Source organism: Pecten maximus, chromosome 11, assembly GCF_902652985.1.
Source record: "Pecten maximus chromosome 11, xPecMax1.1, whole genome shotgun sequence".
NCBI classification, from domain to species: Eukaryota; Metazoa; Mollusca; class Bivalvia; order Pectinida; family Pectinidae; genus Pecten; species Pecten maximus.
This window is the reverse complement of record NC_047025.1, coordinates 12,005,302-12,017,771: the sequence shown is the minus strand read 5'-3', so window position 1 is coordinate 12,017,771 and position 12,470 is coordinate 12,005,302. Positions and strand designations below refer to the sequence as shown.

Sequence of the window (12,470 nt, the reverse complement as noted above, 5' to 3'; positions counted from 1 at the left end):
GGGTCGAAGGTTGTGTGACGAACCTACAGGGTCAAAGGTTGTGTGACGAACCTACAGGGTCGAGGGTTGAATGATGATCCTACAGGGTCGAAGGTTGAGTGATAATCATATAGGGTCAAAGGTTATGTGACGAATCTACAGCGTCAAAGGTTGTGAGACGATCCTACATGGTCGAGGGTTGAGTGATGATCCTACAGAGTCGAGGTTGAATGATGATCCTACAGGGTCGAAGGTTGAGTGATAATCATAAAGGGTCAAAGGTTATGTGACGAATCTACAGCGTCAAAGGTTGTGAGACGATCCTACATGGTCGGGGGTTGTGTGTTGATCCTAAAGGGTCGGGGGTTTTGTGTGGTGATCCTCTAGGGTCGTGCATGGGTTATTTTGTGATGACCCTGTTAGGTGGAGGTTTGTTTCTACGAAGCCTTCTGTAAATGAAAAATGAAAAGCCAAAGACGACATGCTGTACCCCACTGCAATTTATCCAAGGAGTCAAGAATAAGAAAGATCTCTACGGAATCCGGACTGTTCTTCTGTATCTTCTACATTGAAACACTAAAATTGTTCTGCTACCCAATTTGAAACACTTAGATTTTTTTTCATATACCTCCTTTCCTGTCTTTTCTCTTTCTTCTCCACTAGCTCTTTATTGGTTTCCTTGATCAACGTGCGCATACGACTCCAGGAGATGTCAGGTTTTATTAAATATTTTTTATCAATTTGAAGTCTACATGACTCATTAATGTATTATATGAAATTTGAAGAGAAATTCAACTGACTATTTAGATGCAGATTATCAGTAGATATATGTACATATCTTGTGATTTTGTAAAAGACAGAAATGAAAAACATTGAAGTGACATCACAACTAGGCACTGAATATGCCCAAAAATAGAAAAAAAAACACACAAAAAATTGAAATAATTATCATAATTTTAATAAAAACGAAAAAAATCATATACTCGTTTGAAATACAATCAAAGAATACAGACAATCTCTATGACAATCATCTGAGTTTGTTCATCTTCAGCAATAGCTTTGTTCGGTTCAGTGTTAAGCGTACACCATACCATCAGAAATAGTGGTACAAATGTACCTAACACAGCCAATAACATCTTTAATATCATTCTGTAAAGCGAAGGTCTACTCTCAAAATATAAACGACAAACATTGATTGCACTTTGCTCTAAGTACCAATTATAAAGAATGTAAAATTATTGACGTTCCTATACTCAGTGATAGGATCATTTACTTTTCATTTTCGTTCAAAAGGTAGACAAACAAAAACTTAGCAATATCTCATAATGGATTTGATTATCAGACAAGGAATCGATATTCATAACGATATATAAATATTACACATTTATTTGTGTACATCTTCGCCACTTGATCAAATAAGGTAATAATGAAAAGAACCCATTATCATCATTTTTTAATTTAACAAGGAAAAGAAGAAAAAAATAAATAATTCAATACAACTACATTAATCTTCAGTAAACAGACATGTCTCAATAGGAATGTAACAAAAACTTGTTTATTATAATTCTGTTACGTTAAGGTATATACAAGCAAGGTCGGATTATAAACGACCAAAACTATATTGCACTTTGTTCTAAGTATCGTTTTTGGTATTAAAAGAATTAGTAATTTAAAATCACTTACGTTGATAATAAATTTTGGCGAATGACTTATTTAGTTTCATACAAAGACTAAGAATCATTGTGTACAACCAATTTACTTGAATAACTTTAACAATACATAGTTATATATAAGGCTAATCTGACGTTAATCTGAATTAATTAAAACGCAAACATAAACAGCCTAAGTTTCCTCATGCCCTGACACTAGACATCTAGCTCTCAGAATGTCTAAGTCTGGTGTCAGGGTCAGAGGAAACTCGGGCTAACACATAAACAGTTGTTGTTTTTTTTATCAGAATCCCCAGAAGACCTTAGGATGCATCAAGAGTCAGTAATGTGACATGTTTGAATGTTTCCACAACATATAAAATGGGACTGACTAGAAAATTGATGAGATGTTTCATCCACAATGTATATAATCACCAATATACACGTATATGCGCCTTAAATGAGTCCAGTAATAATCAAACGCATAACCTTAAACGATAAAGTCTTATAATTAAGACAACCGGTAAAATGGGTCCGTTTGGAGCATATTTGATACCAGGAAGATAATCTCATAATCAGCCTCATTAGGAAAACATGTACGTCCCTGCCCTTAGCCAATTAGTTCCCGCGCAGAGAAAATGACTTTGTGTCGTCTGCTTTGTTTACTTTTTCGGAAGTGCTTGTCTGTGCCATGCAGCCAGTCTAGGATACCTAGGACCCCGTAATTACCGGTAAATCTGACAAAGAGAATAACAAGGATGTAAATATACATTTTTATAGCACAACTTATTTTTAAAATTGTTAAATTAAACTTTGTTATGGTTACTGTATCCATGTAAATTCCAAAGTCGTATATGACGTTAAGAATTCGGTTTATTTCCAGTCCATATTTTATAAATACAGATTAATGTGAATCTGTTGCAGTAATGATACAATGCACAGGTCGAGAATTTGATGATAGCATAAAAAATAATTTGTTCATTACAATTTCTCGTTGTGCCAACCATATTGTGGGGATAGCGCATGTATATAAATAGTATGTCTACTTTGATTGGCTCGCTAGCAATATTTATACACAATGATTGGTTACCTGCTATCTGTGATGTCATCATTCGTAGAGGTACCATTGGGGCAATTATTTGCAAACAAATTGTGATTGATAAAATCAGACAGATCCGAATGAAGTAAATACATGATTATTGAACATTGTTCTGCTATTGCATATCTACGCTGTTGTCAACATACACACATATCGTAAACTTTACTATAACAGCTTACTAAAAAATAATATAGACCTTTTAGAACTTGCGCCAAACTCTCGTCTCTTTATAACAAATATATATGTCTAAACTAAACTATTTGGTAATGATAACTGTGGTAAAAATCTACCATTAACCCCTTATTTTTATTTTTTATTTTTTAATCAATCAAAATTAATGGACAACTAATATCAAAGGGGGATAACTCTAAATGTTCACTTACTTCAAATGATGATAGTCGTGGAACTCTGGTGACGGTAACAAAGGTAGATGGTAGCCACTATGATGTATGACTGTCACCACGACGGACAGGAAGAGCCACACACCGGAAGTTACTACGTCACATCCGACCACGAGGGGACCCGTCATCACGGTGCCGAGGTTGGAGAACATGAACTCTACAGGATGCGAGTAGGCGGAAACGAGGCCAAATGGCGCCGTGAAGTCATGATGTAGCTTATGATATCGTTTGTACATGAACGGGGAATGGAGAATTCTGGAATAACCAAAACAAATCTGACTGTTAGAAATAATTAAATGTACGTTATAATCTAAAGATCTGATTAATGTCTACTCTTATCTCCCATGTAGAAACATCATTTTGCTTTAATATTTGATTCCTATTCCCGAATTCAGACATCAGTGCTACAAAATGTGCATAAATTGTGAAAAAAATTAGAGATTACCGATTTGATAAAACATATTTAAGCTCATGCCACTTGCTCCTTCCAGGACTTTTATTCCGTAAAAATGAAAACGAATAAGGAATATCTTCAAAAACGATAACCGGCAAAGACTAAATTATTGTACATTTTGAGAATATTTTCTATTTTCACCGGAATAAAACATTCATCAGGCCCAGGGATAGTCAATTATAAGCCAGGCCATTTCATTGTTTAGTGTAAAATGAAGTTTCGAACATTACACCGTGGAATGTCTGCTACTAGAGAGTAGGGTGAGTTGAAGGGTACAGATGTTGACCAGTGTTGTCTAGTTTTATTTAACGTGAAACTTCCACTTAATATGAAATTAGATTAACAGATACGAATCAATGAAATATCGGGTGTTGCTGGTTTTTCGTCACCGTTTACCTGGACGATTTCAGTACAAACTGGAGGGCGACAATAATTGCAGGGTTCGGTACCGGCTATAGAAGGTATTAGTAGCTGTACTGGGGAGGGATGAACTACGTTATCTGCCAGAGGAGACAAATCAAGAGTTACCTCTTACATATTTTCCTTGGAATTTAAGACTTAAAATCTAATTTATATCAGTATTTTACGTTAAACTTTCAAAACAAAATCAATATTTAAATGCTTAGAATATTTTAAATGTTTAGAATGTACTGAAGCATTTTTAATTTTAAAAAAATGTTAAGCATGAAACGGCTGTAGCGATATATGAATCATTGTAGAAAATATGTACAACTGAAAAAAAATCAATTTTCTTTCGTATACAGAAGTAGGTTTTTGCAAGTAAGGATGCCGTTATAATTTCAAACACAGATGCGAACATATACAGCCGTGTAAGCAAAGATCAAATATCCAATATGGTAAGCCCCAACTGACCTTCCCGTATGTCTACCCTAGTCCGAATACTGTGTACGAACAATAAACTGTCATCTACATTTGCTACTAATTCTCTGAATGTAGATTACATCCTCTGGTGGGATACCATTCGCTGATGTGGTTATGCTTTCATTTAGTTTGAGATGATTTAATTAGAGAGAGAGAGAGAGAGAGAGCGAGAGAGAGAGAGAGAGAGAGAGAGAGAGAGAGAGAGAGAGAGAGAGAGAGAGAGAGAGAGAGAGAGAGAGAGAGAGAGAGAGAGAGAGAGAGATGGGGGAGGGGGCTATCGTTGATTTTCCGGACAGGCATTTTGATCATACTAGCTCTTTGACATTATATTATAAAATGTTTCGTTTCCGGAAACCCTCATTAAAAACATATTCTTCCTATGACGTTCGTATACCTGTGATCCTAGATACAGCCAGGACATAATCAAACGGAGGTCCCGACAACAGATTATTCGTTTCTGATGTTCAAATTATCAATCTGTCTGACTGTACAATTGTACAAACATCAATTTCTTACTTCGATACTATTACGTAGATTTTCAAGCCGATCTTTGCCGAAAAAATCGATAAATTTACCCATGAATGAACTAGTTCTGCCAAACTCCGCCCACTACAGTAAGACCATTTCCAAAGAACGTTTTACAACTTACCGGTGAGAATAGTAGAACGTCACTTCCTCTAGGAGGACACAAAGAGTGATATCTCTGACCAATGACAGAGGTTCTGGGACCTTGAGGGTCTGATCACAGCCCCTCAACACCTGGAGGTGATAGTAGATAAACATAAAGGGCAGATGGATCAACAGGGAATTGATAGTCAACTGGCGGAGAACCTTCATGACGTCATTTCCTGTCACCTGCAGATATCGAAATTATATAAGATGACGTAATATATGACGAATTAAGTTGACAAATGATCGGCAGTCCGCACGATTGATCAGACAACTTAAGGATATTTGTACTTGGGTTCGGATTTTCCCCAAGAAGTTAAGAATATTAATAGCATGGTTGAAACGTTTGCACACATCTGCCCTGTATGAAAATAAATCGTCTTTATCTACCTTGGGAAAGAAAATTCCCCGGCAGTTATAAAAATTGTAATTACGTAGAACAATTATATTGCGTTATCATCTTGCACGCCTTGCAATTTGTATGTCCTGGAGGCAAAATAATTGTGAAATAATCAGTATTGCCAATGCATAAACTACGAAAGCTTATTCGTGTCAATTTTACGACTTTTTAACTCGTTTGTTCGACTTTTTATCTTGTTCATACGACGTTTTATCTCATTCGTACGACTTTAGAAATGTTCCCTCTAAAAAATGGTACGAATAAACTTTATCAACAAAGAGCAATCTCAAATCTCTGAATAAGATTTTTGAAGTTCAACTCTTGACAAAGGCTCTCGTTAAATCTAAAAATATAATAAGCGCATAAATATATCTATTAATCCACATCAGAGAGGTATATAATTATATATATTTTTATTTATTTCTATCGATCAATTTTTTTTCTCTCTTTTTAGTTATTGATAAAATTCTGCAGTGGCATACACCTGAATAACACTTACTTCATGATCCGAAATATTTTTCTTGAACGCATGGTTAGTGGTAAGGTTTATTCCACTTTTTAAAAAATCGTTTTGTTCTTTAATATTAAAGCGTTTCGAAGCCTATCAGTCTATTGGTATCAATAGATATGTAATACTACGTGTTTACATGCTTTGAAATTATTTGAACTACCTTGAAATTGTCTGGCGATTGCGTCTTAAACTTGAGCACCCATTTTGGTTTTCCAGTCAGATCCGGAATCAAGAAAAGAAATCCGGTTCCAAAGTAGGCAACGACCAACACAGTACTGAGACCTGTAATATGTACATGCATCAAAATAATTTGTTTGCCCCATATATGGGTCACATACAAGTCTCTATACACTTAAACACCATGCAAAGATTTATTTATTTATCTATGTATTACATAAACGATGGTAAATGTAAATGTACTGGTTTTGGTCATATGCAATAACTTAACATCGAGATAGTAAAATGAATTCTACATATCTTATACGAGTTACCTCCCTTTGAATGGTACACAAACTGCCACCCAAAACGTGAAGCTAACCATGCATTTCTGTTGTACTACATACCTCACAATATACTGTGAAGGTATTATTTATCGTAGTGTACGTAATCACCACGATGACAAAATAATGTGTTATGACTTTGAAATGAAAGTTAGTTTAGTAATCACTTTCTACACATAATAACTTAGCATTGTTTACCTCTCTCGTTCGTACAAACTACACGATTATGTTGTTAATAATAATAGCATTAAAATGAATCTTCCTCCCAAACCCTCGCCGATCTTATACAAATTAGGTAGCTATTTCCATGTTACCTGCTGTGTTTTGAAACCACTCTGACTGAAAGAAATCAACCAGTGTCGAAGTGTCCGCCATTTTGTGTACGATACGACTATATATATAGTACATACCGTACCTGATAATGTTATCCAACTTTTCTCGGTTGTTAGATCGAGCATTGTTAGCTTTATAAAAGTTTAATTAAATGAACCATTTGTATAACAACACGAGCTAAATGCTTTGTTGTACAAATAAATTAATTCGCATGTGAAGATGTAATGTTGTTCAAAAATACACCCGGTTCACTTTTGAAATGGGAGATTACAATAACAGAAATATGTTCCGAAAGTAAGCCTCAATTGTTATCAAAATGTTTGAAGTTATCTCTGTCCATCAGATATTTTGATCACATAATCACGTGACTGTTGCAGATAGACACACAGACAGACATACTAATAATATCTATATAATATATATATATAGGTTTCTGATCACATTTGATTACAGTGGTTTCCTTTATAGGGAGATCCCTTATTTTCATTTCCAGCATACTTCTTATTTTGTATTTTTATAATATTGCCGAAGTTTGTAAGGTCACACTACAAGAAAAAAATGTGTTTCTTTCAAATGTCTTGTCCGTTTCATAGTATACAATGCAAGAGGTCCAAGGGGCCTGTATCGTTACAGGGCATTACACTTTGTTGGTAGGATTTTGTATGAATATCTAGACATACATGTATGTAACCTGGTATATGGGTCAAGGTCATTTTGTCAACAATTTTAAACTCATGTTTAATATGTTAAATATCTGTAAGATATTTTTTGCATTCAATTGTCAAATTAAATATGACATCGTTGGGGAAAAACGAAATGGCCGACATGACGTCATATTCTTTAGCCATATGCAACTCTTTAATTTGTGTCTATTAAACTCATTTCTGGAAATGTTTTGTAAATCAACATTTTGTTTTCTCTTTTCGGAGGAAACATTTTCTTGTAAAAGGTCAAATTCGGGTTTATGATAGGGGTGACATTTTCAAGTGCTATTTTGGGTAGCAAACTTAAAAAAAAAAAAAAAAAATGTGCAAGTTGTTGAACGATATTTGTAGGGTGTTAAAATTATTGGCTATCAAGTTTGTAAAAATGAATGATTCAGCACACAGTCAAGGTCATGATCACATGGGTTAGGCGTCTGTAAAATCACTAGACGACTTCTTCACAATAACCAAGAGACCAAGGAAGGTGATATTCTGTCAGTTACCTTATTTGAACGATTAGTATCAGTAATATTTTTTTTTTTAAACTCAGCTTCCGGTCTGTCTCGGGTCGGGGTCTCATTTTAAAAGTTATATTTCTGGTGTTACATGTACCAGTGGTTAAAGGGAGACAACCCTTACAGAAATATATAACTCGTTCTTGAAAAGAGATGTGTCATTATATTTTGTTTACAAGTATTTATTGAAAAGTAGTTGTTTACAAGAAGTGTGTTAGAGAAATCTAGAAAAGAGATGGTTGGAGAATGTACTTGAAAGATTTGACAATATAACATATATACCACGAGAGACAAATTGTTATTCAGAACTATTTTACAATTGTCAAAGAGAGCTATATGAATTCTATTGGATACAAAATGCCTGATACTAAGAATTGGTTTACAATTGTCAAGGAGAGCTATTTGAATTCTGTTGGATTATTAATTGTCTGGAACTGTGAACTGTGGGATTTATAAACCTTCTTGATTCAGGAAAAACGGAGAGGAAAGGATTACTCAAGGACAACTGTTATCAGATAAGTAATTAGCAGTGTTGATTTAATACACCATCTTGTATACCACTTAATTTTAATCGTGAACTATATATGTAACTTGCTTAGTTTTGTATACATCGTTAAATTGTGTTTTGAACTTAGCTTCTGGGATTCATCTTTCTCTTATTATCACGTAACACTGGTTATTAACTTAGATTTAAAAACAAAAAAAAAACAAAAAAAAACCTTGTCTAAACCTAGACAAGGCAAAATTTAGAGTCATGATATTTTATATCCATTATAAGTAGGATACATAGAGGATTTGCGATCAAGTTTGTTATAATTGATGTTACAATTAGAGGCAGCAGGTATAATGTTCACGTCTTACCTGAAGTCCAGTGTGCTATCAACGTGCATGTCCTTGTTATTATTTCTGTAACCGATTTTCACATTGAGATCTTGGCAATGGTCGAATTTAACGACTCGATGGGTGTCGTAGTAATTCAGCTTTACTCTTTCGAAAACACATGGTCTTGTTTTCCTTTTATCTTTTCGGGAATCCCCATATAATTTCATTATTGAAATCATGATTCTATTTACCTTTCGTATTTTCTCTCGTTTTCCCCCAAAATTAAAAGCAGAATAGAATGATTTTTTACGTTTTTCACTTTATTACATACTACAACATCCATAAATATTTCGAAGCAATATACAATATAGAAATACACAAACGTTTATATACATTCATTTTGGTTTTAACAAAAGTTTACTTCATTGCACAATAGAGATCTTAAAAAATTCTTGTAAAATGTTACATCACCATGTTCCCACTTGCATGCCATTGACACGATATAAACTAACTAAAATATTTTCATAGACTGTAAATGACAGCCATTGCGTCACATTATGACGTCATAACTAAAGCTAAAAGAACGGTTATAGTTCACCGTCAAAATAGCTGTTCTGTCAATTAATGATAACGCGATTTTTCAATCAAATACTGTACTAAACTACATAGTCATAAGATGTAGTACACATAAATATTAGCGTTGAGCTGTCTAGTAATATTCATAGTCGTTATAATTGCTACATCGCTTTTCATGCCAAAGTAACACATTTCACTAACACGACAACATATACATATATATACTGTATCTCAATATTTACACTTATTATTTCGCCACACGTGACCAGCTAAACATTAACTTAAGTTAGAAATATAATGATGTTACAAAACAACATATATCTGAATATTTACACTAGTAAAACATCAAATCTCCGACCAATCGTAAAAATTACTGGATTAACTTTGAAACTGTATGACGTAGATTTCGCAAACTGATCTTATACGGCTTTCACGAAAAATAGAGCGTTTTGATGACGTTATATCTAATCGACTAGTTTTTCATAATCATACGTTGGTGACTAGCTTGAGGAATTCTGACACTCGACTTTTGTTTGGTCAACATCATTGCACAATGATCAAAAATACACTTGACGTTGTAAATTGAACATATTTTTTACAGTATGGAATTAAATAAACTACATATCACAATAGTCTATAAATGTTAGAATTTTCTACTTTGATGCCTATGCATCGAAAACCAATTAAGTAATAATCTTCAATCGTAAAACATATGAAACGAATACAAATATTGTTTCTTATCTTAAGATCTATATTTTGCTTAAAACTACGTGTGTAGATAATCAAACTGCAATCAACTTTTAAAACCTAAAAACCTAAAAAAGTGAACCTAAAACCTACATGGAACGACTCTGGAACATATACAAGCATTCCTTATGACATCCCTTTGACTACGATATTGAAACAATGAGAATCTGCCTGCAGTCGACTTCAAGAAAGAGTACATGTGGGGTTTTTTTTGTTTTTTTTTCTGAAGTTGTTTTACTTTGTTATCTCTATTCTAGGTCAGATAAAACGGCAATACACTATGTATACCAAACACTATCTCCTACACTTCTGCTATGTCATATGATCAAGAGGATTACTTCTTCCACCGTATTTACCCTTTGTATCCGCAACACTAGTTCTCAATGAGCGGTTGTCCTCCTTCAGGTTGGCCAAAAAAGGACGACGATCGTAATTAAAGATCGTCTTCATTCATTGCCGAAAATAAGTGCTTTGGAAACAAAGTCTTCCTTGTCCGAATCTATAGTGTTCATTGTGTGGTTCGCCTCCGCAAGATGCGTCGGCAAACGAAAGTTTCTTCAAACATGGATCGAAACCGTTGTCCAGATAAACCGTAGAGGATGAAGTTTACGGAATGATTCAAAAAGGAACACACATCTGCCAGTGTGCCTGGAATAGAATGCCATCCATAACCGTAAGCAATTTCGTATAAAGAAACGCCTAAGAATGGAATATTTAGAAAGAGAAAGCACGCAGTAACGGTAAACAACGTGGTGACTGTTTTCGCGGTGGAATCTTTCTTAGCGGTAGTAGCGGACGAGCTGTTGTTGCCTGCCGTCAGAAAGCGCCTCCTGCCAGCTGCGCTGTAGAGCCCGCGTACTATTAAAGAGTTGACGGTACAGATAGTACAGAAGGGAACTAAAATATACATAAACAGGTCTATATAACTTCTGTATTTAAAGCAATAGTCATTGGTGAACCCTGGGAATACGCAGGTCGAGGTTTCATGGTCCCACTGGAGACAAATGTTTGGTAAATTCAGCGCCGATATAACAAGAAAGGCTACAAGGACGTAAATCACCGCGTGCTTTCTGGTGCAGTAATTGGCGACAGCAAAAGGGTGGCAGACTGCTATGTAACGGTCAACGGTGACGGCGACAGTTATCCAGGACGATAGCTGAGAGAATATGAGAGTTGTGGCAAACGATTCAGAGCACATCATTCTCTCAAAGCCTTTATAAGGTCGGTATATTCCAGACATTTCCAGCCAGCGAAAGATCCCCCCGTTTATCAGTAAGCCAAAGTCGGATAATGCGAGAAAGGCGAGATACAGATAGAACGAGGATAGTTTCGACAGTTTGAGTAAAACCACGAATGACAAAGTGTTGCCCAAAAGTCCTAGTGACGTCATGATTGGCCAAACGATTTCATAAAGGTAATAGTAGAACCCAGAATTGCCCTCTTCTCCATGGTCGGTGAAATTGTTGACAAGATTACTGGTGTTGAATAGGTCTGAGCTTTGATTCTGAAGACTCAGGTTCTGGCCTGCCATAATTCCACTGAAAGTTGTAAAATATTGTTGCGTTAAATTGCCATATGCATTTTCATGTACATGTAGTTATAATTTTCAGCCAAAAAGTTCAAAACACTCTTACATCGGAACAACAATGATTATAAAACTGATAATTGCTTCCAGCCTGATTCTGAACCGCCGACAACGCATACAATGCTAGTCACAAAAATGTATGAAATAGCACATACAGTGTAGAAAAATAGTATAACTAACAGCATGTATAAATAATCATTTGCTGTAAAGGTACATATGTTGGCGTTGATTTTATTTTAGCGCGTTCGCTCTAGTCTGTTATGCGCTAACATTTGAGTACACTAAACAGTAACCTCACAGTATAAGACTGAAATGCGTGCCAAATAATAGGGAAGGAGTACATTACATGTATACTTTTTTCGGATGATTAATCATGTATTTATACTGCAACATGCAACAGCGAATGTGAATCTAACCTCTGGAGTATCGAGATGGAAATATTGCCGGGGTGAAGAGAAGGAAATGAACGTAACCTCTGGAGTATCGAGGAATGGAAATATTCCCGGGGTGAAGAGAGGGAAAATGAACGTAACCTCTGGAGTATCGAGGATGGAAATATTCCAGTGGTGAATAGAGGGAAAATGAGCGTAACCTCTGGAGTATCGAGAGTGAAAATATTCGAGGGGTGCAGAGGGGAAAGTGAA

General features: G+C 35.3%; 2 protein-coding genes across 2 annotated transcripts; both read right to left on the bottom strand.

Annotated features, from left to right (window-relative positions):
- Positions 1-921: 921 nt before the first annotated feature.
- Positions 922-6,932, bottom strand: LOC117338361 (fatty acid hydroxylase domain-containing protein 2-like). The gene is made up of 5 exons (XM_033899686.1): positions 6,859-6,932; positions 6,205-6,326; positions 5,114-5,319; positions 3,111-3,383; positions 922-2,365 (listed from the first exon to the last, which is right to left on the bottom strand). Exons 1-5 carry the CDS (start codon positions 6,917-6,919, stop codon positions 2,239-2,241), a joined length of 789 nt encoding a protein of 262 aa, XP_033755577.1. The 5' UTR covers positions 6,920-6,932; the 3' UTR covers positions 922-2,238.
- A 3,817-nt stretch (positions 6,933-10,749) lies between these two features.
- Positions 10,750-11,772, bottom strand: LOC117338437 (FMRFamide receptor-like). The gene has a single exon (XM_033899789.1). It carries the CDS (start codon positions 11,770-11,772, stop codon positions 10,750-10,752), a length of 1,023 nt encoding a protein of 340 aa, XP_033755680.1.
- Between the last annotated feature and the right edge of the window lie 698 nt (positions 11,773-12,470).

Coding starts and splice junctions, on each gene's coding strand:
- LOC117338437 (XM_033899789.1), bottom strand. CDS start 11,772: ATGGCAGGCCAGAACCTGAGTCTTCAGAATCAAAGCTCAGACCTATTC.
- LOC117338361 (XM_033899686.1), bottom strand. CDS start 6,919: ATGGCGGACACTTCGACACTGGTTGATTTCTTTCAGTCAGAGTGGTTT. Junction 3,384..5,113: donor ACGTTCTACTATTCTCACCG/GTAAGTTGTAAA, acceptor TGGTTATTCCAG/AATTCTCCATTCCCCGTTCA. Junction 2,366..3,110: donor CACGACTATCATCATTTGAA/GTAAGTGAACAT, acceptor TCTCTTTGTCAG/ATTTACCGGTAATTACGGGG.